Below are 27,034 nucleotides of genomic sequence, written 5' to 3'. Positions count from 1 at the left end.
GGCCGTGGGTGAATGCCTTGGGGAGTCCAGGGGGCCGAAGAGGCGGATATCAGGATCGGGCTAGAGATAACGAGGTTAGCAGGTCGGCTGTGTGTCTGCTGGGAAGAGGTTGACTTGCTATCGCAGAGCTGGAGGAACCAGGAAGACAGTCGCTTCACGAAAGAGGTTTTCATAGCGTGCGGTTGATGCTGGTCACTGCCTTACTCTGCAAGTATTGATTGAGGATGCTTTAAGAAGGGGGGTGAATGTTCTTTGGAAAGACGGCATGAAGAAGGCTTGCCTGGGAATGAGACGTATTTAGCCTCATCGCACCGCGCCAGACAGACCGCTTGTGAAGACTTACTCCGTGAACAAGACCTTGTCTAACTGGCAATGTCGTGTGCCAGTGAGGCTCTTCGAAGGGAACAAAGACTGTAAACGGACCACACCAGGGTCTTCTGCAACGGATACTAGCCGTTCTCTTTGTTCAACCTTTGCCTGAACACACATCATTGAGTCCTTGACGCGTTGTGGAAAAGCAGCCTGTCAGTCTTCTGAAAGCTACCTTGATACCTGTACATGCATGGCGGGGACTCCATCCCATGGTTTTCTACCCCGTGCTGTCCAGCCCACCCCAACGCCTAATCATACAGTAGGCAGAGTCCTGGTATCTCGTCGAGAAGGCATGTCTATGTCATGAATCAGCCTCCGGACCCCGTCTACAGCTCCTCCTCCACGTCCATACGGTCCTCTGCCGACCGTCCGCTCGCGCCGGCCTCACTAGGTCTCGGCAACGTAGCCTCCTTGTCGATCATCTGGCGGTTGACCGAGACAATGTTGTCCTCGATAATCTGCTGGCCGACATCCTCCAAGTGCTTCTTCGGGTCGAGCTTGCCGACGTAGCGAGTCTTGAGCTGGTCCTTAGTCAACTCGGTCTCCTCCTTGACGCGCTTCTGGTAGCCCTCGGCCAAGCTGACGAGCTGCTCCAGCCTGTCCTTGTTGTTGCAGCCCTCCACCCTGAAGTCGTCCATCTGCAGCGCCTCGGTCCAGACGTGCTTGTGCAGGTTCATGAGCATGTTCTCCTCCAAAGCCGTCTTGCGGTAGTTGATGCCGATCGAGTAGTAGTGCCTGTTGAGGCCGTGGATGAGGGCTTGGATCGAGGGCTTGTTGAGGTGTCCCAGGTTGCTGGTGCTCTGGCGTGGCTCTTGGCCGAGCATCAGAGACTGAGGGTTGATGAGGCGGAAGGCGTCAATGACGACCTTGCCCTTGACGGACTGAATAGGATCGACGACGACGGCGACGGCGCGCGGGGTGAGCTGCTCAAACGACTGCTGCGTGTTGATATCGACGGAGGAGAGCCAGCAGCCAAAGCCGGGGTGGGAGTGGTACCAGCCAACGACGGATTCGGGCCTGCATGGCGATGTGAGCGGGGGCCTTCAACGGGGCACAATCGCATTCCGTGGTTCTTACCTTCCCGTTTGTCGCAGCATGTCCATCATCTTCATCTGGAATACGGGGTCGACCGCCTCGACGGAGACACCGGTACCGCTTTGCGGCATGGCGAAGACGTCCACAACGCGCACTGTGAAATCGTCGACGAACTCGCCCAGCATCAGGCCCATGACTTCCATGGGGACACCGGCGCGACCGTGACGGAGCATCTTCAGGAGGGCGAGGGAGGAGATGTAGACGGTCTCGGAGTTGTCGATAAGCTGTGCGTTATCCTGGGGGTGCATATGTCAGTAAGGGTGGCGACAAAAAGCCACGATCTTGCATTGTCATGGCAGCGGCGAGCTCTTACACTTCCTGGCTGGGAGCCCAGGCCTCCCATGCCACCCGACTGGAGCATACTCCTGAAGCGATCCATAGCGAATGTACGGCGAGGTTGAACTAGTTGTCTTGGGAATGTGTACGGGTGGTTATATCGTCAGGGTATCGTGGAGGGTCGGACTTTGTGGTGGTGAAGGCGACGAGGGCGAGGGATGGAGGGTGATGGAAGCTCTTGGGGCCCTGGCGCTGGTGATGGTGCTGAGTGAGGCAAGACGATGTTGACGCCAGCTCGAGCAGCCTGGCGAAAACCGGGGCGGTGAGCTAAGCTGTGTGTGGCTGAAGGTGTGGCGTCACACAGCGGAGCTTAGCGGGGCAAGTATCACAGCCAGCTTGTGAACGGTCAAGAGGATGGAGTAAATCAATTCAACAATTGACAACAGATTCAAGGCTTGCCGTGAAATATTTGGGGACTAGGGTATCCTGCACCGGAGACAGGAAGTCACTCTTGGGAAATAGTTCAGCGATGTCTAGAGGCCCTTCATCACCCAGCATCTCAGTGAAGACCCCACCACACCCTGTCTTCAGTAGGTCTTCAGTAGAATGCATCTGACAGCCAGACAGGCAACTGGCTACCTCTTCCATTATTACGTGCCTCGAGAGGTCACACTGAGCTAGGGCCTTCAACAACATGAGATTTATTCTGCTGTACATCGGAAGAAGAACATCGCCACGCAATGTCCGATGTAAATCAAGTCTTGCAAGCTTCGAGCTCCATGAGCTGCCACAGCCATGAGGCTACACCCAAACGCCAGCGACACTGATCGCCTCTCGCCTGACTCTGGCGCTAGGCTCCATACAGATGCTGTTCGATACCTTGTTAGCGAACAGCCCTGGCAGAACAAGGCCAAACAACAGGCCCAAGCCGATGATGACCAAGCCGACAGCACTAGTGCCAACAGTGCCATTCCCAGCCCCAGCCTGAGCCACACCTGGGCCGAGCCTTCCTTTTCCCTGGCCATTGGCCAGCCTCATCTGGCCCACCGGACGGCTACGCATCGCATCGAATACCTGCGACCAACAAACCCAGAAGACCTCGATGCTCTCCCGCAGCGAGCTTCCTTCAATACTGCCCTGATACCCCCCAACGAGGGCCCTGTCGCGCAGAAGTCCGTGGTAGCTTCACAGTAGGTTCATAACCCCAAAACTTTATTCATCAAGGTCCCTAGGCACTGTTGATCATGTCCGCGAAACCTTTGTTCGCGCTTCAACCTTGTCTCCCCTGTTGTTGTCCCTCCTTTCCGTCAATTCGGTTCGTTCTACGGCGCATCCCCAAGCTGACCTTTTCTCAGCAGAGGCGCCGTTCTCGTCAACGACACAAACATCAACATGTCTCCCTTAGGCTCTGTGGCCCTCAATGGGTCGACGGCCTCGTCGACCAAGAAGGTCGCCTACTTTTACGATTCCGACATTGGAAATTACGCCTACCCGACCGGCCATCCCATGAAGCCCCATCGTATTAGGCTTGCTCACAGCTTGATCATGCATTACAACTTGTTCAAGAAGATGGAGATCTACGTAAGTTGGCTCTGCATCTATGGCGCAAGACTTTAGTTGACAAGCCTCTGTACAGCGCGCGAAGCCGGCAACCCGCGGCGAGATGACGCAGTTCCACACGGACGAGTACATCGACTTTCTCCAAAAGGTCACGCCCGACAATATGGATCAGTACCAAAAGGAGCAGAGCAAGTTCAACGTCGGCGACGATTGTCCCGTGTTCGACGGTCTCTTCGAATTCTGCGGCATCAGCGCTGGCGGCAGCATGGAGGGCGCTGCGCGCCTCAACCGCCAAAAGTGCGACGTCGCCATCAACTGGGCCGGTGGCCTGCACCACGCCAAGAAAAGCGAGGGTAGCGGCTTCTGCTACGTCAATGGTAACCTCTGCGCCTCCAGCTCGTCTCTCTTTGCAGCGTGCTGACATGACAATCAGACATTGTGCTAGGCATCATCGAGCTCCTGCGTTTCATGAAGCGCGTCCTATACATCGACATTGACGTTCACCACGGTGACGGTGTCGAGGAGGCCTTTTACACCACTGACCGCGTCATGACGGTCTCCTTCCACAAGTACGGCGAGTACTTCCCCGGCACCGGCGAGCTCCGCGACATCGGTATCGGCCCGGGCAAATACTACTCGGTCAACTTCCCCCTGCGAGACGGCATCAACGATCAGTCGTACAAGTCGATCTTCGAGCCTGTCATCGAGCACGTCATGAAGTTCTACCAGCCCGAGGCTGTTGTTCTGCAGTGCGGTGGCGACAGTCTCTCCGGCGATCGTCTCGGTTGCTTCAACCTCAGCATGGAGGGCCATGCCAACTGCGTCTCGTACGTCAAGAGCTTCGGCCTTCCTACCCTGGTACTCGGCGGCGGTGGCTACACCATGCGCAACGTTGCCCGCACGTGGGCCTTTGAGACTGGTGTCCTGGTTGGTCAGCACATGGAGCGCCAGCTCCCGTACAATGAATATTACGAAGTGAGTAGAATATGTGCTTCCCATACCTGGACTTGATTGCTGACATATGCAGTACTACGCCCCCGATTTCGATCTCGATGTCCGGCCTTCCAACATGGAGAATTCCAATAGCGCAGAGTATCTCGAGAAGGTTAAGGCCGCCCTCATCGATAACCTCCGACACACAGCCCCCGCTCCCTCTGTCCAGATGCAAGATGTGCCCCGTCAACCCTTTGGCGGCATGACGGAAGAAGAGGAGGCTGAACTCAACGACCTGGACGAGGATGAGAACGCTGATACCCGTATGACGCAAGATCGTTGGGACAAGCGCGTGCAGAACGACGCCGAATTTGAAGAGAGCGAAGACGAAGACATGGACGCTGCCAACGGCATGACGCGACCTCGTGGAGCAAAGAAGCGCGCCTTCAACGACTTTTCAAAGGGCGAGGAGGAGGCCAACAGCACCGCCCCAACCCCTGTCAACGGAACGAGTGCTGAGGAAACTGCTGATGCTGAACCCATCGAGGATGCCGATGTGACCATTGAAAAGCCCGCCGAGGAGGACGAACCTGTGGAGAAGGAGGCAGCTGCCGAGAAGGAGGCGACGCCAAAAGAGGACCAGCCAGCAGTGGATGGAGACGGTGATGTCGGCATGGACGATACGGCCGATGCTGCGGAGACGACCACGATCAAGAAGGAGGATGTCGAGCCCGAGGCGGCCGCCGAGACAGAACAGACCAGCAAGCCGGCGTCACGCAAGGCCACGCCCGAGAAAGCTCCTGCTCCTGCTACCGAGGAACCCACCAAGGAGGCCGAATCCAAGACTGAGCCCGAGACGACTGCACCCGAGTCTGAGAAGACAGACGAAGCGCCCAAGGAGGACGAGGCGGCCGACAAGATGGACGTGGACGAGGAGCCTGCCAAGGAATCCAAGGCCGGCGAGTCGTAGGGGCTCTCTCCTTCTGCGGACCACTCTGTTTCCGTTGCGGCAAGGTGTCTGGTTATAGCTTTGGGCGTTGGGTGGCTTACGGTTTGGACGAACGGGATTCGGAAACGGACAACAATGTTTGATGTGGGAGGTGTTTGACTCGGACCCGCCTGCTTTTTTCTGCTCCGCCTCGACGGGGTTTGTACAGTAACGCAGGGGTAGACTCAAGTCAGCCTTGGTTGTATCTGCGAGTGTTTGGCAAGTGATTTGAGAGGTTGCTGTAGACAGCACAGATTTATGTTGCTATCTACCACATGCTCGACCAGAGAGACATTCAAACCTGCACCCTGGTATCTGCAAGTCGGCCAATTACCCATCGTTGATCTCACGCCAAAGCACCCAATCATCTGCTGGGAGTCCCAAGGGCGGAAGTCGGTCACTGATCTTTGTCAAAATGTAATTATTCAAGCTTGCTATAGTGCGAAGGCTTGAGATGAATATGAGAACAGAAAAATGTTGAGCAATTGGGGACGCATGGCATGTCTACATATTGCCATCCAGGTCCCGTTCTGGCTTAAATGCATGATTTGACAAGGCCCTTTGGGCGGCTTTCCTCCGTTTAATCGAAATCTCTACCTCTTCAGATTTGAACATAAAATATGTTTGAGAATAGCAAGAAAGGAAAAAAACAACCACGAAATCCGCCTTGTGTGGCAGAGATGTATGGTTCAAGTTGGCTGTGAGGAATCGGGAGCCCACTCTGAGAGCCAGAAGCACCCGATTGTAAACGCCTGTCACCAACCGCGATGGCAATTCTGCCACTTCCCGCACATAAGCTCAGTTTCAGCGAAACGTTCACACTCGGCATGACCATCACCATGCACCCGTCCCATAATCCATACCCTCATCAAGACAAAGCAGGCTTACCAATCTCGACATGTGATGCTTCGACAGCAAGATCATCACTGCCAACTTGGGATGCTTCTCATGATTGGCGAGGGTCCGTTGTGGGCTGTCTCAGCACTCCAATTGAATGCATGTCGCTGACTGGACGCTTTACTAGGGATCGCATTAGCTCTTCTGCCTGGCGAGACGATCGACTGAGAGCTTCTAGAAGGCCGCACACGGCACTTTGCGATCGTCGCAAAGGCAGATTTCCACAGTCAGCGAGCGGTAGTATGAGGTGGTCACTGGTCACAGGTCACAGCCTGACCGAAGAACAGAGACAGGCCATTCGCTCTTCGGTCGCTTCGCCTTTCGCCGTTTGCCATTCGCCCCTCCCGCGCCCCCTCTTGCCGTCCGAGGCCGATGTGTATCGTCGCGAAGTGCGGTGGTACCGATCCAACTGGGATGGCGCTCTACAGGCCCCGCACCCACTTCCTCCAGCCTGGCCCCTCTGTTCTTGCGCTCCCCCGTTGCCCCTCCCCTCCCCCCTGCTTGTTGCTCGTGCCCCGGCAAAAAGGCTGACAGAGACCATATCGGATGACAGCCTATCACGAGGGCCCGTTGGTGGGTTTGACGATCGTCGAAGCGCCTGTAATGAGGTGCCTGGGCAGAACAGACAGGGCACTGCCACCTCTACCGCCACGATCACAAGGGGCGGTACATGTTGATCCCCTCAGCCCTACACCGCGAGCCATATAGCGGTACCTGTTCCTTTTTGATCCTCCAAGATGGCCGCAGGGCAGGCAGCACCCGCCGTGATTACCTGAACTCGACCCTCGATCGTCACTTCCTCCTGGAGCCAGATAGACCCTTAAAGCTTTCACCATCCCTCCTCCGGGCCCTCTTGCCCCGTTTGACACTGCCGGCCATCGAACCCCTCTTCTGTAGTACACCTCGCCATAAGACACCATGCAAAAGAGGAAAACACACAACAAGTCACGCCGTGGGTGTGTCAACTGCAAAAAGAGACACGTCAAGGTCCGAATATCAAACAGTCTCTCCAGTCTGCTGCCATCGTACTGACCGATCTTAGTGTGACGAACAAGGCCCGCCGTGTGCCAATTGCGTTATTCGCAAGACGACATCGACCTGCTTCTACCCAAAATCTGCCAAAGACCTTGCTCGTGATACCATCAAGGAGATCTCCATCCGGCCCAAGTCGGACACGTGCAAGACGCGAGGGCCCTCTGTTGTCACGGTCACGTATCATGGCTCTTCCAAACCTGAGGACACATCACAATCCGTCGTCCACCGATCATCACAGTCACTATCAAAATCCATGAGCCCTTCGCCCGCCGCCTTTTCCAGCATCTCCTCCAACGAACGCCTCCTCGAACTCGAGCTGATGCACCGCTGGTCGACCCGCACTTGGGCCGTCCTCTACTCCATACCAGAAGACCAGCCCTTTCTCCAGGTCGTTCTACCCCGTGCTGGTCTTCGCCATGCCTATGTCATGAATGGCATCTTCGCCATTACCGCCCTCGACCTCGCCCGAGAGCGGGGCCCCACCGAAGCACGTGCGTACCGTCGAGCGGCCCTCGAATACAGCAATAAGGCGAGCGTCGACTTTCGATCGAATCTCAGTGATATCACAGCCGATAACATTTGCTATCTCTTCTACTTTGCCATGATCTCCGCCTTCTTCAACTTTGCCATGCCTCCCTTACCGACCGAGCAACTCACCTGCACCGACCGCATCATCATCGCCTTTGATATGATCCTCGGGGCCTCGCGCATCGCCTGGACAAACTTTGACTGGATGATCCAGGGCCCTGATTCGACGAGCATCGTCATGGAGAGATACACTGTCGACCTGAACCTTGTCAACGAAATTGACGGCGATACCATGATCGCCCTGAGCCACCTCTCCACCGTCGTCCGCGAGCTGCGCCAGCCTGGACCGGACGGCACCCCCGGCAAGGGCCCTATTGCCAACGAGCTCTGGGAGTACCAGCTCGCCGTCGGTCAGACGAAATATTGCTTCGCTGAAGAGCGCCTCAACCGCCTCAAGTGCTACTACCTCTCCCTCATCACCGTCGCTGGCGTCGACTTTGCGACCCGTCTCCGCGCCCGCGAGCCCATGGCCCTGTTCATCATCATGTACTGGGCCATTCTGCTGCATCGTGCCAACGACGACCCCATGGTGTGGTGGTCCACAGCATGGATGAGCAAGAGTACCGTGGGCCGTGACCTTGTGGCTGAGACGTCAGAGGCTTTGATCCATTCACCCATTGCCCAAATACCCGAGGGGAGAAAAGGAATTGCGTGGACGAGGGACCAGGTGGGGTTGGCGCCGCTCGAGGGGTTTGACCTGTACGAGAAGCCAACAACGTTAGAGATGGAGATGGTGTTCGGAGATGGGTCCTTGTCGGATGCCAATTTGATTGAAGCGTAGATCTTTTTAGAGCATATACCCCGGCATTTCGACGGCACTTTTCATGGGAGATTCAGCATATATATGTATACCAGTGACTGGGCGACAGAACTTGTACTTGAAGGAAAGTCCCCTTCCTCACAGCACCGCGTCCATGATATCAGTTCCCAAGAAGTAATCCATCGCATCTTGACTCTCCATGAATGACCGTCCAAAGTCGTCGTCATCAAAGTCGTCGTAAGCTTCCCTCTTGTGCAACAAGTTCATCTTGTCCACCTCCTTTCGCACATCAGCCCACTTGACACCAAACGGCGACCCCTCGCACACCTTTCCAGGCGCTGGCATCGTCCCGTTGACCCAGTAGTCCCTCAGATGCAAAGCCGCGCAGACAGACGGCACACTAGTCGAGCAGTGCTACAAAAGGTCAGCATACACTTGCAAACGCCAAAAGAAAGAAGAAAAAAAGAGATCATCATGGAGAAAAAAGACTCACCCCGGCGCCCGCAACCGTGAGCAGCTCGCTGCCCCCGAGCGCAGCGCTCGCCTGCCGCGCCGCCTCGAGCGGCGTCCGCGGGTCAAGCTCCGAGCTCACGACGAGGACGGGCGTCCGCGTCGTCACGGCAAAGTCGCCGTCATACGCCTCGCGCGCGCGCCACGGCCACTGCGCGCACGTAGCGCCCATGGCCGCGAACCGGGCGCCCGAGAGGCGGCTGCTGTTGAGCGTGGCGGCCATCTCGGGCGCGAAGGCCGCCAAGGTCGGCGTGCGCTCGAGCCTGTCGCCGCACCGGATGGCGATGTGCGCGCTCAGGAGGGCGTTGGGGTCGCCGGCGCTGCTGCTGATCGCCAGCGACGGTGCGGCGGTGTCGCCGGCGCCGTCGCGGGCCGCTTCGTATGAGTCGGACCCGCGCACGGCGAGCAGGCTGGCGAGGAACTGGAGGTGCTTGGGCCAGCGAGCCCTGTTGGTCAGCGTGTTGGACGTCAGGTGGATGGCCTTGAGGTAGTCGATCGTCACTTTGATGACTACGGGGAACGGCATGATGGCCCCGGCCATGGGCTTGATGGCGATGACTGCGGGCTGGACTTTGAGGTCGTCGATGCGCCGCCAGACCTTGGCCGAGAGGTCTGCTGCCGTGCTGCCATACTTGGCGAGCGGGCATTTCGTCTCGCCGAGGGTGAAGCATAGTTCGAGCATGGCTGTTAGCACCTTGTCGGCGTCCATGGTCATGTCTGGGTCACTTGGGCCGCGGTACCACTTGTGGGGGTTTACGACGCCGTCGAGGACCATCCTGTCGATGCGGTCCGGGAACATGGCTGCTGCTGTGGCGCCAACGATGGTACCGTAGGAGTATCCTTTCTGCCAGTCAGGTTTCTCTCACTTTGACCCTTTGTCTCGGAATGAACTCTGGGAGGGACACAGGAGGGAACTCACCCCAGTAGCGAAGCAAACCGTCCTCGGCTAAAGCATCAACAACCTGCATCGTGTCGCGGACGAGCGCTACGGTGCCTAGAAACTCGGCGTCCTTATTACCCGTTGATTGCTTCGCGCATTGAGCAGCTACGGCGCTAGCTCGCCCCCAGATCTCTTCGAGGGTTTCGTTCGGCTTTTGCTGTGAGAGCATGGGACCGATGGCGCCGCACGTGAAGGGTAAGGGGCCGGTGCCGCTGTTACGCCATTAGAAGCGTTCTCTGGGGAAGGAGTTTGATAGGGGCAATTACCGTGGGTCAAAGGTGACGAGATCGTATTCATCTCCGCTCATCCTGGGGAGTAGTCAGAATCGGCGCTACATCGCGGGCCTCCAGAATACTGACCATTGCAGAAGCTCAGAGTCGGTCGAGATCTTGGACCTCATCGGCAGACCTGGGCCTCCTGGATTGTACAAGATGGAGCCGCGCGAGGGCTGTTTCTTCGCCTTGGCGCGGACCAGCTCGATGGTCACCCGTTCTCTGGACTTGGGCGTGGTGTAGTCACGGGGCACCTGGAGCGAAGAACACTCGATTTCCGCCTTGCTATATTTGGATTTCCCGGGGTTGCAGGTCTTCCATTCGAGAGACTTTTTCACCGCACTGGCGGATATTGGCTCCGTCAGCGTGAGGGAAGCAAGAAGCGCTAACAGCAAATTCGAGAGGCCCATGGCTGCGTATGACAGGTTGTCGGATGGACAATCTGTGTTCTACAGATGTCGGACAACCGGCGGCAAACATCCTTAAGTAAGGGAAGGAATGAATAGACTTTTCATGCCAGCAAGGTGCGGGAGATTCTCAGATAGCCCCGTGTTTAAGCATACAGAGAACCAAATGCTAGGATATCAAAGTTGAAAGGCTGCCGACTGTATGCAGAGTGTGCAGATCATTCAGGTTGCACAAACTATAAAGGTGACTTGACTAAGATTTGAAACATGTTGCCGGAATGCCTCCCACATTTCATCATTCATTCATTCAGTCCTATTGTATGCCTGATCCGTAGCCCTTTTACCTTAGCAGAACCCGTCGTGACTTGATCCGCAATCAGCAAGATCCAACCGGTCCACCGGGTGGGCTGCAAAAACTTTATGTCAGCCATCATGGAAAACCACCTGGAGGGTCATCTTTTGGCACTGGTGCATAAAACTCACGTATACGAGGTTGGAACAGGGTAATAAATGTTGAGTAGCAGTCCAGGGTCGTTCGCGTTGTAGGCGCCGGGGAAGCTGAGGAGACGTGCGGGCTTGTAACCACCGGAGCCACCAGAGACTCGAATCTGACCACAGCTCAGACTACATCACATTAGCGACGATTGATTCTCCAGGAAGACCTTTGATCAAACTTACTAGAGCTGCGCGCCGCCGGAACTTGAGGCGGAGTGCAGGGCAATGTGCTCAAATCGCACGAGGTACTCGCCGTTGTCGAGGCAGCGGGGCAGCGGGAAGCTCACGGAGCCAGCATCTTTCGTTGCGTCAATATTTGGACACGAAATATCGGCGGTTCTGTAATTACATACTCATGTTGGGCCAGCTGATGCCACCGGAAGAGATGGACGCATTGTCCTGCCAGACTTTGAACCAGACTGCACCCTGGCCGTTCCATGTAGCTGCGGTCTGTCCGGAAGGAACACGAGCCAGGTAAGCGATCGCAGGGCCAGGATGAAAGATAGGAGGGCTGGAAGTGAAGGCTATAAATGCAGTTAGCTTGGTAACACGATCTAACGAGCCATCAATTTGAGAATAACCCACAGACGGTGTTGCCAGCAGTGACAGCTAGAGTTCCAGGCGCCCCTCTGCCCGGGCTCAGTTCGTAGCAGGTCATCTGAGAGCTGGCCACGTTGGTGATAGGACCAGTCGTCTGGTAGTTCGCTGTTTGGCGGACATTCTGCCAGTTCGCCGAGCTTTGGCCGCCAGATGAGATGGCAGGGAAGGTGTCTTGAGGATATTGTTAGGTTCGCACAACATGTCTAATCAGATTATCATCCTCACAATGAGCCGAGGCTACCTGTAGGAGGGACACAGGCAAGAGAATCGAGAAGAACTTCATTTTCTTAGTCGGAAGTAATTCAGAACTTGTCAGATGATCAAACTTCAAGGAGGTTCGTTGAATCAATGTATTTGAGGTGAAAGTGAAGAAGGTAAATCCACTTATAAGCCGTCCGAACTCCCTGTACACGAAAACAACGGTCTCTGCAGTGAATCCGGGGTACGCATGAACCAGACGTCTATCGAGTGCGGTTCGGTTAAGTGCAGCGGCTAATATCTCCAAGCCAACCAAACGCCATCCATAGCTGACAGTCGTCACCAGAAGAGCAGGTAAGCCACGCGGGGTGCTTTGCAACGAATCCAACATGGTATCTCATAGTAGACATAAATGAAGTCAAATTGCGGAGGCTAGGGGTCCGCCGCGGCACTCCGCAAGCACACAACTATCTGTTTTAGTATCACCTTGGCTCTGCAATGTTCCGAATACTGGCAGCTCAAAACACGGGACCCCGGAACGTAATTTGGCAAAGGCCTGACGCAGCTGCCTATTGCAGCACCCAAGCAGTTTGGTTGAATCCGGCAGAGTAGCAACCCCCCGCACGGCAGTCAGTCTTGGGCTTGCCGAAGTCATGCACATGAGTCTAATGGACGCGAGAATGTGATACAACTACCGGAACGCTGTCTACTCATGACGCTAAGAAGAACCTGGTTCTCACTGCACGCGTGGGATTTTGAACCCTCCAGAGACCCTCGGCTGGAAGAATCCCTTCGGATCATATTCAGCCGCCACTTTCTCCAGCAACTGAAACTTCTCCTCGCCAAACGTTGAAAAGGGGTCCTGCGCCGGACTGACATAGTTGAGGTACCTCCACGTAGTTGCTGCGTCCTTTGACTCGGCGTAGGCCCCAAGCTCGGCCGTCAACGCCGCGAGCTTAGCAAAGGCCACGGACTCCTGCTCGAGAATCTGCATGGAAACTGACCGAGCCAGATAATCGAGCCGTGCGTCAAAGACTTCTTCAGGCCAAGCACGTTGTTACCATTCCCCCTGTTGGCGAAGTGCTTGGAAAGGGCTGGATGACAAAGTCTATGCCAAGTTCGGGCCACAAGCTCGTCAGGTCGGCCACAAAGGCATCGCAAAGCGCAGATATCTTTTTCAGGACATCCATGTTGTTCTGGAAACAGATAAGAGAACCACACACTCCTGTTATTTGTTAGCGAAACAGCGCAACCGTACCTGAACTGCGCTGCACACATAAATGGCACCTCCTGGGGTGGCAAAGTCCGTGATGACCTTGCCATATGTCTTCCTGCTGCGGTCATCCAGCACAGGCGTCAACTGATTCAGCGGAGCGAATGAGGTCGAATCCTCCACGCCAGTCGTGTTAATGCGACAACAGCGATTATGGGCGCACCCGACCCCCCATAGGTAAAGGCAATGACCTCTGTGTCCTTGGGTGGCTCGTGGTTGATCTCAACAAGCCTCGAGGATTGAGCCAGAATGGCGTCCCTGTCATCGCAAGTTGAGAACAATAGACCCCCGTACAGGCCACCCTTTGCATCTTCAAAGGTCTGCAAGTCGAAGCGCGTGACGATGCCAAAGTTATTGCCTCCGCCTTTCGAAGCCCTGTGAAGACCGGGGTTCTCCACAGCATTGGCATTGGCAATGGTGCCATCCGCAAGGACAATTTCATAGTTCACAATGTCGTCGCACGTGAAGCCACGCTTGCCGGTGTGGAAGGAGGCACCTCCCCCGAGAGACAAGCCACCAACGCCGTATCCCAAGGGCTCATACAGTGTGCTCATCATCAAACTCAGATATGTTGAAGACTGTACATCAGAGCTCTCTCATCGCCGTGGAGGATGTTGCTGACTGGTCGACAGACACATGGAAACTCGCCCTCTTCTGGATCTGGGCCGAAGCGGAACCTAACGCCACCATCGTCGCCGCTTCGATTCCGGTTCTCCGTGATCTCGTTCGCAACGTGCGCAGCGGTCGCGGCCCCTCTGCGTACTCCTCCGGACAGTACATCAGGTCCGATACGTTGAGCAAGTTTCAGGCGCCGAGCAACGCTGAACACAGCCGACGATGAGGGGTTCCGTTGAGCAAGGGCGATGCCAGCAGCGACCGGAGCATGTTACCCCGAGAATTGGAGCAGAAATGGGGCATCACGAGGACGCGGGAGGTCACTGTCGAGTACGACTCGAACAGCCGCCAGTCACACAGGGCGGGAGACGAGTCGGAAGAGGGCATAGAGCTGTCGGATCGATAATCGCCTCCACGGCGCAGGACGAGCGTGATGGGTATTAGAGGAGACAAAGATGATGGCGGCAAGGGAGAAAAAAAAAGACAATTAATGAAGGATCAAAAAGGGTTCAATTCAGTCCTAAACCAACTCCGAAACCCAATGCTCCACGACATCCACGAAGCCCTCCTTCCATCGCTCGTCATGTCTCGTGAACTAATGATACAAAACTCCCCAAGCCAAATAACAATGAGAACGAACACAAGATTTCTCGGGCTTCCCCTAGGCCGGCGCCATGTGGTGGACGCAGCAGGTCCAGTCGCCGCCAGCATTCTGGCGCCAGACATCGGTGCAGATGGCCTCGGTGGGCTTCATGCGGTCCTTGGCGTCGCCGATCTGCTGCCAGACGGTGACGCGGTAGGTCAGCGACGTGGACATCATGTCAATCTCGACAAAGTCGGCGTCGTCGGCGTCCTGCATGCGGTAGGCGGTCCAGGGCTCCATGTCCTCGAGGTACTCCTCGAGCGAGGGCTCCGTGTCCTTGGAGACGAGGGTGCCGTCGACCTGGACGAGGATGGCGTCGTCGCCGAGGTACTTCTTGAGGGACTTTTTCGGGTTCGAGTCGCAGAGGGCGCGCCACAGGAGGGTCGTGGCCTCGATGGTGTCGTCGCGGTTGCGGTGGTAGATGTTGTTGGGCTTGGACATGGTGGTGGTTGTGAGGGGCTGGCGTGGTGGTGGTGGTGGTGGTGATGGTGGGGGAGTAGCTTCAGGGGTCTTTAGAGGGTTTAGGGGTCCTCTGCGTTCGAGAAGGTACCTAGGTAGCTCGGGTTGGAGGTTGAGATAGGTCGATGTAGCGGGGATGGAGGAAGCGACGTGATGGTTGTCGAAAAATCGCAGTTCATTCAAAGAGAACGAGAAGCAACAGGATGTAGCCTCCCGGGCTCCATCTTCCTTAAAGATGCCCGCTGCCCGTATGATCTCACTGGGATTCTGTCGCCGTGAAGTTGGAAAACAGGGTGGTGAGCTGGTTGGGGATGGGTGTTAGGCACGTCATTGGCCCACTCACTGTGTTGTGCGGCCTTGACGTCACCCTCGACACGTCCTTCGACACACGTCCAGCAACTCGACACAACCAAGGTCTCTGCATCAGCCACGCGCGGGCCTCGGCCAATGATGCAGGCTCGAGATGAGTCGAATTCTATGATCCAGATGTTGCTCACGTTCTCGATCTTCTCGCTGTCGCCTCGTCTTGCCCTGCCCTTTCTACTATACCTACCTACCTAGGTAGTATGGCAGGGTACTCATGGGTGTTTCTCTTCATGTGATTGGTTGAGGACTTGTCGTGATCAACGGCCTCTCAGAAAGCCAGAGAGCTACAAGCAATTACCTTCGCGCAAGATGAACTTTCGTGCCTCATGTGGGGTAATTTGTTCTTATCTTCTTTCATCGGGCCATTATGTGAACAGCTAGAGCCCATGAAATTCCAATGTTCACAGGCAGGAGGGAGCGGAGTCGACACTGCTGAAAGACATCCTCCACAAGAGCACCCTAACACATCCTATTCGAAGCCCATTATTGTCCATGATGAAGAGGCGGGCAAATCTAGCTCAACAAAATTATTTGCATCAGGCTCCTTCTGTAAATATCAGACCTACCTGATAGGTAGAGCAGTCGCCTTCGGTACCCTTCCCTTGCACAAGCATCGTGAGGATGTTGCTTACGTCACTTTTTAGCGTCTCCTCCCACATGGTCGACGCACCTTCAACGAAACGGCCAACTTTAACCATCTCGACCAGCCTCTGAGAGATTGGAATTACTATAATTGAGACATCATCATTGGGCCACTCAGACTCCTTTCTGTGGCAGACACGCTGAAGGATCCAGAATGCCGTCCATAAATCGAGGCCTTTCCGCTTCGCGATGCCTGGACGTTATCCGTCATCCGCAGAGAATGCTTGGACCCTGACGCAGGATGGTCAGCTACCTCTTGCTCTCAGGACTCGTCGTCCTCTACTGCGCAGTCGTGGCCATACGTCGCGTCTATTTCAGCCCATTGAGCAAGTTTCCCGGTCCAACCATTGCAGGTACGTGTCAACGAGCATCCGCAGACTGCAGCCATTGACAATGCCACCAGCTCTGACCACCTGGTATGCTGCCTATCATGACATTGTTCGCGGCGGCCAGTGCACCTTTGTCATCGAGGGGATGCATCGCAGATACGGGCCCGTCGTGAGGATCATGCCTGACGTCTTGCAGGTCAACGATCCAGCCTTCGTCGACCAGCTCTACGCCCCGCAGTCCTCGTCACACCGTCGCGACAAGGCCTGGACCGTCCTCAACTTCTTCCAAACGCATTATGCTTCCATCTCCACGGGACCCCAGGACCTTCACCGGCCGCGCCGCGCCGCCATGGGCCGCTTTTTCTCCCAGCAAAAACGTCCGCCGATTGACGCCCGTCCTTGACGAGACGCTCGCCGACCTCCTGCGGCGCTTTGAAGGGTTCGCGCAGACCGAAACGCCCTTCGCCATCAATCCTGCGCTGCAGGCTGCCACCAAGGATGTCATCCAGAACTATGCCCTCGGAAAGGGCGTCAAGTGCCTCGACCAGGAGGACTTCAACGCCGCGTTCTTCGCCGCCTGGCAGTCGTGGCGTCCGTGTGCGGGCGAGATGGGCGTGATGGCCAGTAGCGTATGAAGATGGAGCAGTCCGTAGTCAACAGCACCGACTTGCATGTGCCCGTTTCCTGGCAGGAATGTCTGTCCTTGTGCTGAAGGTGGTGTGCGCAGACCTCGTGTACATTGCGTCGCTTGCCAGCATCGTGGAGCACCACGGCAACTCCTTTCCGGGAGACGAGAGACGAGAGGCAAAGCTCAACCACAACGGAGGCCTCTGAGTACCTTGGATCAAATAGGCCACGATGACCGACGAGATTCACCTCCAGTCCCAAGGGCTGACCACGACTGCCGAGACATGGCAAAAAGCCCTCCACATGCAAGCCAAATCAATAGCTGTGCCTGTGGCTGAGGCGACAGAGCTTCCGTGCAAAGCTTTTAGAACGAAGCCAAACTCACGTTTAACGCATCTGGCTCACAGCAGGCAATGCCGAAGTGCCGAACATTCGTGGCGCTGTCGAATGACGAGTCGCGCTCCCGGCACAGCCTTACGACGCCGCACGCGTCCAAGGTACCTACCAGGTACCGAAGGTGCCTACCAGGTACCTTAGTATGGTAGGTACCTTGGGTAGGTAGCTCAGGCAGCTGCTGCCTTCCCTCTGCATTCGGCTGCACCACGTGTATGTGTTCGACTGCGCTGACGCCTGCACCATTCCCTACCACCCCCTCCCTCGTCTGTGCCCCTCCCTCGTCTGTGCCCCAGCCTCTCTCTCTTCAGCCGATACCCTCCTTCAGCCCTTGCACCCCCAGTTCCATCAACGACCGACTCATGACCTCGAACGGGAGGCACTTTTTATCTCCACTGCATCCCGGATGCCAAGACGACATCTCGGGAGCATGAATCTACGGACAGGGAGCGCGGTTCCGGGCACTGGCACTGTTTGACCAGAGCACTTGACGAGCGAAACGCGACACTCTTCTCGGATCTCACGGAGTCTTACCATGGTGCCTCGTGAGAACCCCATCGCCTTTGCCATGCAGACGACGTCACCTCAGCACAATCCCGCAACAGCGGCTTCGCAGCCGTCGGAGGAGCTGCCCCTCGAGCAGACTGGTCAGGACCCTGCCACCCTCCCCCTGTCAATTAATTCAACCAGAAAGACAGAAAAACGAAATGCTGTGAAGAGCGAGCACGCAGCTGACCGAGACACCAGAGAGACATGATTCACCCCACGATGCGCATGAGCATGAGCATGAGCATGGGCAGGAGACGCATCGCGTCGGTCGCAGCGGGCGCCTGAAGTCCAAGTCGAAGCACAAGCGCAGGACGAGCTCGTCGGCGTCGTCCCGGACGAGCAGCTCCTCCTCCTCCTCCGACAACGGCAGCCTCAACCTCAAGGACAAGGCCATCCGGAAGGCCAAGACGATCAAGCACAAGGCCGTCGCCAAGCTGCCCGGCGGCCTCGACAGGACCCCGCTGCCCGACGCGCCGCCGGGCTTCACCGTCAGGTTCATCTTCCACCGCGCCGAGCACCTGCCCGTCGCCGACCTGTCGACGTGGTCGTCGGATCCCTTTGTCCACGCCACGCTCAAGACGCCGCTCGTCACGCGCCATGAGGAGGACCCAGACCTCACGTGGCGGTCGCGCACCATTCGACGCACGACGAAGCCCGTCTGGGACGAGGAGTGGATCGTCGCCAACGTCCCGGCGAGCGGCTTCACGCTGAAATGCCGCATCTACGACGAGGACTACCCCGACTCGGACGACCGGCTCGGCAACGTCACCATCGACGTCGACGGCATCAGCGAGGACTGGCTGGGCGTCCCGCCGCCGGGCCGGGAGTACAAGGTCCGGAAACGGTCGGCGCACAAGGGCGTCTACCTCGTCCGCGCCCTCTACAGCGGCCACGACCACTACACGCCCAGCCTGTGGGTGAGCATGCAGGTGCTCGGCGTGTCGCCGCCGCCGCATGCCCAGATCTACACCGTCGGGCCGTCCATGTCCATCAAGCACTTCAGTCCGACGATTGGGCTGTTGACGGGCACGCGTGTCAATGTCAATGCAGACGACGACTATGAGTATGCCGACGTGGAGGAAGGGTGCCGCCACGTCAAGCACGCACAGAGATATGAGTGAGTGCCCCTTGAGCCGCCTTTGCCAGAGAGTAACCCACGAATCCACTGCTGACGCCGGCACAGCTTCCAGTCAAACGAGATGCAGCTCGCCGGCCCGGTGCCGCCCGAGCTGTACCACCGCTACGTCGAGTTCCGCCACATCATCGGCTCCATGTTCACGTCCAAGGGCCTCCGCGGCCGCATCCTCAGCCGCGCCCTGCACAAGCAGCACAGGCGCGTGTACCGCCACAAGGTCACGTCCGAGATCAAGCCCCTCACGCCCTGCACCGTCGAGGCGTCGACCGAGCTCCTGCGCCTCGCCCACTACGGCAACGGCGGCCGCCTCTTCACCTACGTCCTGACCCTCGACGGCCGCCTCCGCTTCACCGAGACGGGCAAGGAGTTCAGCATCGACCTGCTGAGCAAGCACACCATGCACAGCGACGTCGCGCGCTACGTCGCCTGCGCCGGCGAGTTCTTCATCCAGCGCCTCGAGCGCCCCCACACGCCGTCCTCCACCTTCTCCTCCTCCTTCGCTGCCGCCGGCATCCCCGCCGACGAGGACCGCGGCAGGGCGCGGTTCGCGAACCTCGCCATCTCGGGCATCGACGCGACGCCGGCCAACAGCCCGTCGTACTACCAGCTCATCATCGACAACGAGTCGGGCACCTACCGCCCGGACAAGTCGATCCTGCCCATCTTCGCGGCGTATCTGCGGCAGAATTTCCCGGGGCTCAATATCCGCACCATGGCCGTCGGCGACGAGGAGCTCGCGCGCCTGAAGAAGAACCAGGCTGACGTAAAGCATAACCGGCCCGGCGGCGTCAGGATTGTGCGCATGCGGAGTCCCAGCTCGAGTGGGAGCTCGTTTAGTTCGTGATGGTACGAGGATGAATATGGTCGCGAGATACTGTGATATAGATTGGATAATGTGCAAGAGTGCGACGAGTTCTGGAGGCCACTTTGTTTTTTCCTTTCTTGAGTTTACGTATGATACCTCCGGTTATGAATAGGCTAGAGTCCACTTGGTTAGAACCTGCCGAGAATTAATTCCTACAAAATCTGTCCAGATATTGAGACAACGAATGGATCCCTCGTTAGGGCCTGCTGAATACCGCTGACGCTGCCTCGTGCCTCGTCAACCGACGACCTCGGACTCGACGAGCAGGCAAGAGACGAATTGCGACACCAAGCGGCCTCCAAACCTCAACTCGACCGAAACACAGAAAAGCAACGCAGCTGACCATCTCCAAACGATCGGCGGCAGTCTCACACAGCAGCCCGGCGTAATCGACGTCATGGCGAACACCCTGCATCGGGCCAAGACATGTCAGTTCGCTTGGCGGCGTGCCAAGAGATCCTCCAAGCCTGCGGCTCAGCCTGCGCCCGCCCTCCCGGGCTCGATGCGGCTCATTTGGAATGTCGGGAATTCGACATACAATGATTGAAGATTAATCTGTCTGATATGAAGTTTGCGGGCTTCCATCGTCTTTGCTGCTTTCTCGAAGCCCTCTAGCTGTTGACGTACACCGCCTGGGCTTGAGAAGCCTACGACCTGGGGACGGACGGTCTAGTACAGAGACACTCACTGGTTCCTAGCTCAACAGCGTCACTCGTGGTCCCTGATTTCGCTTTACTTTGCTGTGCCTCGTATCGGTCACCAGACGACAATTCTTCCGACGATAGGTACGACGATGAAACGAACAATTTCCACAGCAAGCAGATCCAAAGCTGCAGCAAATGATGGCCTGGTCATGTGGTGGACGAAAAGACGCAAAAGTGCAGCTATATTCTGCTGACAGACGCACGATCTCAGCACTTCACAGCTTTGCAGCCCATGCCGCAGATAGATTGCTCATTTCAGCTTGCAGTGCATCTGGCCACTCTACAGCCCACGCAATACCACCTGCGGGGGCCCCTCCCCTGCAGCCAGGGACAAAGGCAAAAAGACAAAAAACAAGCATATCTCGGCGTCCGCCCCCCGCACAACCACCAAACGGCGATCTAGCCCCGGGGATCGGTTCCCCAAATGATCCCCTCAGGGAGACACATTGGGATACCCCGTCCCCCTCCCAGGCACCCCCAGGGAACAATTTCCCATGAATGGAAAGCCGTGAGGTGGGTCATCTAGATCAGCCCTGGCGCTGCAGCTCCCTCCCCACACCAGCCCGCCCGTTGCAGACGCGGCGCGTGGCGAGCTATGATGGATTTCCATCAATGATCGTGCTTGGCGTGGAGAAGGATCGGTTCCCCTGAACGGCTATCCGGCACAGCTAAATGCACAGCACTGCCCGGGGCCGCCGCCGCCGCCGAGTGCAGGGCTCCTCTTTTCGACGAGCTCTTGTTCTGTTCTTTGCTTTGGGAGACGAGGCTGCCATGTCGAGCGGGCTTGCCCGTTCTCACGCCCCCCCCCCCCCCCCCCCCCCCATCCTGCGGTGCCGAGGTCCGTGTGGTAGACTGCGAGAGACAAGCCTGACGTCCTAGTCTCCTCCGACCAGGCGTCGTCTGTGAGGGGAATCTGGGGGCGCCGGCGGGGGACCATGGCGGAGACGAGCCCAGGGGAAATAAGCACCCGAGGCAGGAGGAGAAATTCAACCCCGAAACGCGGCGCGCGAGGGGTTCTCGTGCCTGAGATCGGAGAGGTGAGGCAGCCAGGAAGCTACCGAGATGGATAGCTCCCTCCTCCGGGGAGGTGACGTCGAGATCGGACGAACGTAAAAGGGCGCTCGGCTGCGGCACGCTTCTGAGACCTCCCACCAGATCTTCAACCCTCAGGTCCAATCTCACAACCCCAAGAGTGCTCCAGATACCACACGATGAGATTCTCCTCCCTCCTGACGGCCCTCTCTGGGGTCGTGGCCGTCCTGGCCCTCGAGATCCCCGCCGGCGTCCCCCGCTCTCTCGAGGAGTTCAGGGTCAAGCACCCGTACCAGCGCCGCGGCGCGACCTGCAACCGCAAGACGGTCAAGATCCGCGCCTCCAAGAACGACACGGACGATGTGGCCGACGCCTTCCTCCAGGGCCTCCACGACGCCAACCACGGCGGCACCCTCTACCTGCCCAAGGGCGAGACCTTTGTCATCGGCAAGCCCCTCGACCTGACGTTCCTCGACAACGTCCACGTGCGCCTCGACGGCGAGATCAAGTTCACCAACGACACGCCCTTCTGGCAGGCCAACTCGTTCCGCCACCCCTTCCAGAACAGCATCATGTTCTGGAAGTGGGGCGGCAAGGACGTCAAGATCTACGGCGAGGGCGTCCTCAACGGCAACGGCCAGCGGTGGTGGAACGAGTTCTCCGGCCTCGAGATCCTCGACCCCGCCAACGCCTACCTCCGTCCCATTCTGTTCTACGCCGAGAACGCCACGGGCCTGCACGTCGAGGGCATCCACTTCAAGGACTCGCCCTGCTGGACCACCTTTGTCGTCACCTGTAAGTTTCTCCGTCCGCTGACTCGGGGGGTGGTTCCGATACAAGGAGAGTCATCCTGCTGACTCTTCTTTCTTTTTTCCTTCCCCATAGCCAAGGACATCTCGTTCAAGGACGTGGCCTGCACGGCCGAGTCCAACAACGCCACTGCTCTCCCCAAGAATACCGACTTCTTCGACTCCCTGAACGTCGAGAAGGTCCGCGTCGAGAGGGCCTGGGTCAACATTGGCGATGACTGCTTCTCGCCCAAGTCGAACGCCACCGACATTCACGTCGACACCATGTACTGCAACGGTAAGAAGAGGCAACGATGGCTGCTCGTGACAAATCAGCATGAAGCTGACTGACACCATGTCCAGGCACCCACGGGCAGTCCATGGGCTCCATCGGCCAGTACCAGGGCGAAAAGTCCTTCATCCAGGACGTTGTCATTGAGAACGTCTGGATGCTCAACGGCCAGGTAAATCCGCGTCCGCTGTTGCGTCTCTCACGTGAGTCACCTGCTGACATCCAGCGCAGCACAGCGCCCGCCTCAAGTCGTGGGCCGGTGAAAAGGCCGGCTACGGCTTCATCAACAACGTGACGTTCCGCAACTTCTGGAACGCCAACAACGAGTACGCCGCCTTCCTCGATAGCTGCTACTTCCAGATCAACTCGACGACGTGCGCGCAGTTCCCCTCCAAGGTCGACATCTCCAACGTTCTCTTTGAGAACTTCACCGGCACCACGAGCGGCAAGTACGGCCGCGCCGTCGCCCGCCTGACGTGCAGCTCGAGCCCCAACGCCGTGTGCGAGAACATTCGCTTCAAGGACTTCAACGTCCAGAGCCCCTGCGGCGGCCCGCCCGTCATCCTGTGCGACGGCATCAAGGACGGTGTTGGCGCCCCGTGCGTCTCGGCGACGAGCGACGAGGGCAAGGCCGCGCTCAAGGCCAAGTGCACGTCGCCTCTGGCGGAGCTGCCTGCTCGGCCGTGGTAAAGGTGTGATTCGACAAACCGAGATGCTGGACTGTCGCGGCTTCCTTGCGAGGCCAGACCGAGTGTGCCAAAAAGTGTAGCCAGCAAGTGGAGGCTATTCATCTGTATATATTGAGCAAGGGCATGTATCGCCCTGTTGTGAACATAATGAAGCAAATCGGAATTCTAAGCGGATATTGAGCCCAGCATCTGTAGTGTCGTGAACATGGCAAATCATCAAATGTACCCAAAAGACAAAACAAAGAGCTCCGGCGTCGCCTCGAACATGCACCTCTACCCACCCACCACTAGTCGCTCGACTTGCCTGGCATGAATCGTGACAGAAAAGAATTTGTCTTTTTCTTCTTTTTCTTTGGGTCGGCATCGTCAAGGATTTCCCGAGAGCCGCTTGCGCTGTCGTTGACAAAGTCCGGGCTCTGCGTGCCATCGCGCTGCATGTCGAGCCTGTCCATCTCCTGCTTCGTGTCCAGCTGATTCGTGTTGTCGTTCATGACCTGCTGCGCGAGCGAGACGGTATCGGTCCGCTGGGGCGGCGGCGGCGCGCCCTCAATCTGCGCTGGCGGCGGCTGGTCCTGGATGAACAGGTCCTTGACGGCGCCTTCGCCGAAGAGCCTGTCGTAGACGGCTAGCGTGGTGCCGAACTCCTTGCTGCCGCTGACCTTGATGGCGTCGAGCAGCTCGAGAGCGTAGGTCTGGCAGTTGTTCGTGATGAGGTTATACCGCGGCTGCCTGTTCCTGATGCTCTGGATGACCGACTCGCCTGAAGGGTCCGTGAGCTGATGCTCCCTCGCCATCACAATCACGAGGGGCAAAAAGGACTCACCGGCGCGGCGGACAGCGTCATCGTTGAAGCGTGTCTGGCCAACTTTGAATGTGCGCCACCCCTCCCTGGTGACCTTTTCATTCGTGTAAATGACATGGAAATTCTCATCCTACACTGCGTCAGCGGATCGACCGAGCCTCAGATGACGGAGATGGAACGAGGCCAACCCCTTGGACTCACCATCCACAGCTGATGCGCAAACTCGCCGACGAGTACAGCCCAGTGCTGCGTGGGATCCGGGTACGAGTTGATCTTGTCCGTGATCATCTTGCCCAGGCCCGTGTCCTCGGCGAACCACTTGCCGGCGAACCCGCCGACGGGGTGCCATGCTACCTCCACGGGACGCGGTTCGCCGTCGACGCGTGGTTCCGTGACAGGCACGACATTGGGCTGCTGGCCGAGGCCGGCGGCGCGCTTCAGTGCTAGCTCGCCCTTGGTCAGGTTCTTCTTGCTGTTGTGTCGCGTCAGTACGCAGATCCAGGGTTGTTTCGTGCTTGCCGCAAACGCAAACGGCACGGCGATGTGCTGAACGGGACGTTTGTGGCGGGGGTTGCGGGGTGTGGCCCAGGGGAATTGAGGGTTTCGCGCTCACAGAAACTCAGCGACTTTGTCCCGTTTCCTGTCCTCCCCGTCCACCTCTTCCACTGGCTCTTGCGACATGAGGAAGCGTGGGGTCGCGACTCGAGGCTCAAAGATTTTGCAGCGTATCAATTGGATGGGGAGGGGTTGCGGTGCCGGCAGGGCAGGTTGCTTATGGGTAATGAATTGGTGTAGGGCGCACTGCGGCTCTGACAAGTATTCAACGAGGCAGTCCCAGTCGGTGAGGGGGGGTCAGCGCGGGCAGCTACAATGGGAAGGCGAGCCCCTCCTCCCACTCCCCCCCCTGAGGCTGTTCGGGCAGCCGCGACGAACCCGAATAGGCCGGGTGCTGTTGCTGGCTGTAACTGGGCAAGACCCCCGATTACATAAGGCGTCCAAGTGCCGGACCCCAGCGCCTTCCACAACTTTCAGGGTCCAGCGGCCAGGGGTACTGGTGACGACATGGAGGCAAGACGGGACCCCGCCAGATCCTAAGAAGGAGGCCTCAGCGAAGTCACCATCTCAGCAGCGCCACTGTCTCACAAGATGCAGGCGATTCTGTCTCGTTTTTTTACTTGTCAAAACCCCCATCTCATTTGACGAGAAACGATCACTCCTCTCCCCGTCTGCCAGTCCCCAGGTGACACCAACCCGCAGGCGTAGAGTTCGACTTCATCAATCCCCTCCACCGCCCTCTACTGAATGTAGGTACCCGGGGGCGGATGGTCATTTTTCCTGTGAAGTATGCCAAGCGGCATCTTCATCCGAAACTTCACCGAGCGGTATATTTTCTTCTCTGTCTGTGGTGCAAGGGGAAGAGTCGTGTGGCCAGGTTCGTCGAGACCAAACTTCGTCCCGAATCCCTTTCTGTCTCATTGTTCTCTGTATCGCCGATTAGGCTTACCACAGTAGCGGACCGTGATCTGGCGGCGTATGAGACTCTTTGTCACATTTGGCAGCAGAGAATCGGGCAGCATGGTCATTGTCAGTGACTCCTGGCGGAGAATTCGGTTTGGTCAGCGGCATATGTCGAAGACAGCGGGTAATGCAAGTGACGCTGGAAAGATTATCAAGGTGGTCGTTCCGATCACGATTTTCTCTACATGACATCTTTCTGGCAGGGGTGCGCGCCAGAAAATGTCCATGTCCCCAGAGCTGTGCATCTTGTGTTTGATCTTTTCGTCTAGGTAACTTCGTCGACTGATAAGATCTTGGTAGACATGCTTGAAGAGCAACGAGAGGAGCCCTGATATGAAATACCTAGCGGACCATCTCCGCGAGGATGAGTTCCTCGGATGAGTTCCTCGCCGTGGTCTACCCGGGGAGCGTTCTTGCCCCAGTTGCTGAGGGGACCACAGCTCTTGCTACCGTCTGTACGAGACTCATTGCAGCTGGTGGGATAGTCTTCTTTCCCTTATTCCGGAACGGCGTTACTTGTGATGATAGACCTAGGTCTGGATAAACTCGCTGTCGGAATGTCCGCCCAGAGCTTGAAAGAAGTCTCGGCATTGGCCACGCCGCACATCCGAGGAGCAGCAGCAGAGTCAATCTCCACACGAGAAGGGTGCACTTGAGGGGTAGGAGAAGGGGTTGTGGTAGCAGCAAAGCCTGCATATGTCTATGTAGAAAAGATGGAGGGAAAAGGTATCTCAGTAGATGCCTTTATAGACGAAGGAAGCCAGAGAATCTGTCCATAGGCATTGGCCGACAAGTTTGATCATCCTCCCCGCAACTGGGTTATTCGACATTCACTTTGCGCCGCCATGGCTTTTTCCAGCATTGAAGCCTTCAAGTGATAGGTTCTCTCCAAGGGACGTAATGGATACATCAAGAGTAGTATTATAGGAGCATTCAGAAAATTCAGGGGCACAGTCGTACCCTGACATTGCGCTAAAACCGCCTCGTGATACCAAAGAGGTGCTGAGGAGGGCAATAGTGAGAAGTTGTACGCTTAAAAAGTAGTATTTTCCCATGCCTGTACACCTCTGGTGCTCTTTTCCCTTCTTCTACAAAGCTGGAAACCATCTGGTCCAGCCAGCAGGAAACATCGTTCGTGTTAAATGGCTCGCAAAGGTCATGGAGTTGGCTCTAGTGAATAATTTGATGGAAACAACAGTTGCCAGTGAAAGTGAATGATCCCGGCTTGACTTGGGGCTCCTGGTGCTATTCTATCGCACCTTATAAAGTCACTTTACTGTGGAAATTGTATGGCGACCAGTTGTCACTCTGCGATTGACTGAATCTTGAGCCGCCGAACAGTTCTGCAGCTGGAGCGGTCCTCTGGTCAAGAAAGCGCGGATGGCGT

The 27,034-nt window shown here is 57.1% G+C and overlaps 11 protein-coding genes across 11 annotated transcripts; 5 read left to right on the top strand and 6 right to left on the bottom strand.

Moving 5' to 3' along the window:
• Positions 1–643: 643 nt before the first annotated feature.
• Positions 644–1,978, bottom strand: VDAG_06001 (26S proteasome regulatory subunit rpn11). The gene is made up of 3 exons (XM_009659015.1): positions 1,781–1,978; positions 1,450–1,703; positions 644–1,389 (listed from the first exon to the last, which is right to left on the bottom strand). The coding sequence occupies exons 1-3, from the start codon at positions 1,844–1,846 to the stop codon at positions 699–701; spliced, it is 1,011 nt and encodes a 336-aa protein (XP_009657310.1). The 5' UTR covers positions 1,847–1,978; the 3' UTR covers positions 644–698.
• Positions 1,979–3,135: 1,157 nt separating this feature from the next.
• VDAG_06000 (histone deacetylase RPD3) lies at positions 3,136–5,206 on the top strand (the record flags this gene model as incomplete). The annotated part of the gene is made up of 4 exons (XM_009659014.1): positions 3,136–3,324; positions 3,380–3,680; positions 3,737–4,278; positions 4,331–5,206. 4 exons carry the CDS (start codon positions 3,136–3,138, stop codon positions 5,204–5,206), a joined length of 1,908 nt encoding a protein of 635 aa, XP_009657309.1.
• Positions 5,207–7,039: 1,833 nt separating this feature from the next.
• VDAG_05999 (uncharacterized protein) lies at positions 7,040–8,525 on the top strand (the record flags this gene model as incomplete). Its single annotated transcript, XM_009659013.1, has 2 exons — positions 7,040–7,108; positions 7,164–8,525. The coding sequence occupies 2 exons, from the start codon at positions 7,040–7,042 to the stop codon at positions 8,523–8,525; spliced, it is 1,431 nt and encodes a 476-aa protein (XP_009657308.1).
• Positions 8,526–8,642: 117 nt separating this feature from the next.
• Positions 8,643–10,636, bottom strand: VDAG_05998 (uncharacterized protein; the record flags this gene model as incomplete). Its single annotated transcript, XM_009659012.1, has 5 exons — positions 8,643–8,918; positions 8,998–9,854; positions 9,934–10,166; positions 10,314–10,568; positions 10,617–10,636. 5 exons carry the CDS (start codon positions 10,634–10,636, stop codon positions 8,643–8,645), a joined length of 1,641 nt encoding a protein of 546 aa, XP_009657307.1.
• A 373-nt stretch (positions 10,637–11,009) lies between these two features.
• VDAG_05997 (uncharacterized protein) lies at positions 11,010–12,011 on the bottom strand (the record flags this gene model as incomplete). Its single annotated transcript, XM_009659011.1, has 6 exons — positions 11,010–11,040; positions 11,117–11,257; positions 11,312–11,426; positions 11,482–11,652; positions 11,714–11,899; positions 11,954–12,011. 6 exons carry the CDS (start codon positions 12,009–12,011, stop codon positions 11,010–11,012), a joined length of 702 nt encoding a protein of 233 aa, XP_009657306.1.
• A 651-nt stretch (positions 12,012–12,662) lies between these two features.
• Positions 12,663–13,753, bottom strand: VDAG_05996 (uncharacterized protein; the record flags this gene model as incomplete). The annotated part of the gene is made up of 4 exons (XM_009659010.1): positions 12,663–12,902; positions 12,988–13,122; positions 13,185–13,286; positions 13,343–13,753. 4 exons carry the CDS (start codon positions 13,751–13,753, stop codon positions 12,663–12,665), a joined length of 888 nt encoding a protein of 295 aa, XP_009657305.1.
• Positions 13,754–14,475: 722 nt separating this feature from the next.
• On the bottom strand, positions 14,476–14,898 carry VDAG_05995 (uncharacterized protein; the record flags this gene model as incomplete). Its single annotated transcript, XM_009659009.1, has 1 exon — positions 14,476–14,898. One exon carries the CDS (start codon positions 14,896–14,898, stop codon positions 14,476–14,478), a length of 423 nt encoding a protein of 140 aa, XP_009657304.1.
• Positions 14,899–16,165: 1,267 nt separating this feature from the next.
• Positions 16,166–17,087, top strand: VDAG_05994 (uncharacterized protein; the record flags this gene model as incomplete). Its single annotated transcript, XM_009659008.1, has 4 exons — positions 16,166–16,277; positions 16,328–16,630; positions 16,692–16,882; positions 16,968–17,087. The coding sequence occupies 4 exons, from the start codon at positions 16,166–16,168 to the stop codon at positions 17,085–17,087; spliced, it is 726 nt and encodes a 241-aa protein (XP_009657303.1).
• A 721-nt stretch (positions 17,088–17,808) lies between these two features.
• On the top strand, positions 17,809–19,801 carry VDAG_05993 (C2 domain-containing protein; the record flags this gene model as incomplete). Its single annotated transcript, XM_009659007.1, has 3 exons — positions 17,809–17,920; positions 18,021–18,939; positions 19,006–19,801. The coding sequence occupies 3 exons, from the start codon at positions 17,809–17,811 to the stop codon at positions 19,799–19,801; spliced, it is 1,827 nt and encodes a 608-aa protein (XP_009657302.1).
• A 1,936-nt stretch (positions 19,802–21,737) lies between these two features.
• Positions 21,738–23,328, top strand: VDAG_05992 (exo-polygalacturonase; the record flags this gene model as incomplete). The annotated part of the gene is made up of 4 exons (XM_009659006.1): positions 21,738–22,353; positions 22,444–22,644; positions 22,710–22,810; positions 22,870–23,328. The coding sequence occupies 4 exons, from the start codon at positions 21,738–21,740 to the stop codon at positions 23,326–23,328; spliced, it is 1,377 nt and encodes a 458-aa protein (XP_009657301.1).
• Positions 23,329–23,400: 72 nt separating this feature from the next.
• On the bottom strand, positions 23,401–24,810 carry VDAG_05991 (uncharacterized protein; the record flags this gene model as incomplete). Its single annotated transcript, XM_009659005.1, has 3 exons — positions 23,401–24,259; positions 24,331–24,601; positions 24,743–24,810. The coding sequence occupies 3 exons, from the start codon at positions 24,808–24,810 to the stop codon at positions 23,615–23,617; spliced, it is 984 nt and encodes a 327-aa protein (XP_009657300.1). The 3' UTR covers positions 23,401–23,614.
• Between the last annotated feature and the right edge of the window lie 2,224 nt (positions 24,811–27,034).

The sequence above is a fragment of the Verticillium dahliae genome, genomic scaffold (assembly GCF_000150675.1).
Source record: "Verticillium dahliae VdLs.17 supercont1.13 genomic scaffold, whole genome shotgun sequence".
Lineage (NCBI taxonomy): Eukaryota > Fungi > Ascomycota > Sordariomycetes > Glomerellales > Plectosphaerellaceae > Verticillium > Verticillium dahliae.
Note: the sequence above shows the minus strand (reverse complement) of the source record. Positions and strands in the feature narration are given on the sequence as shown.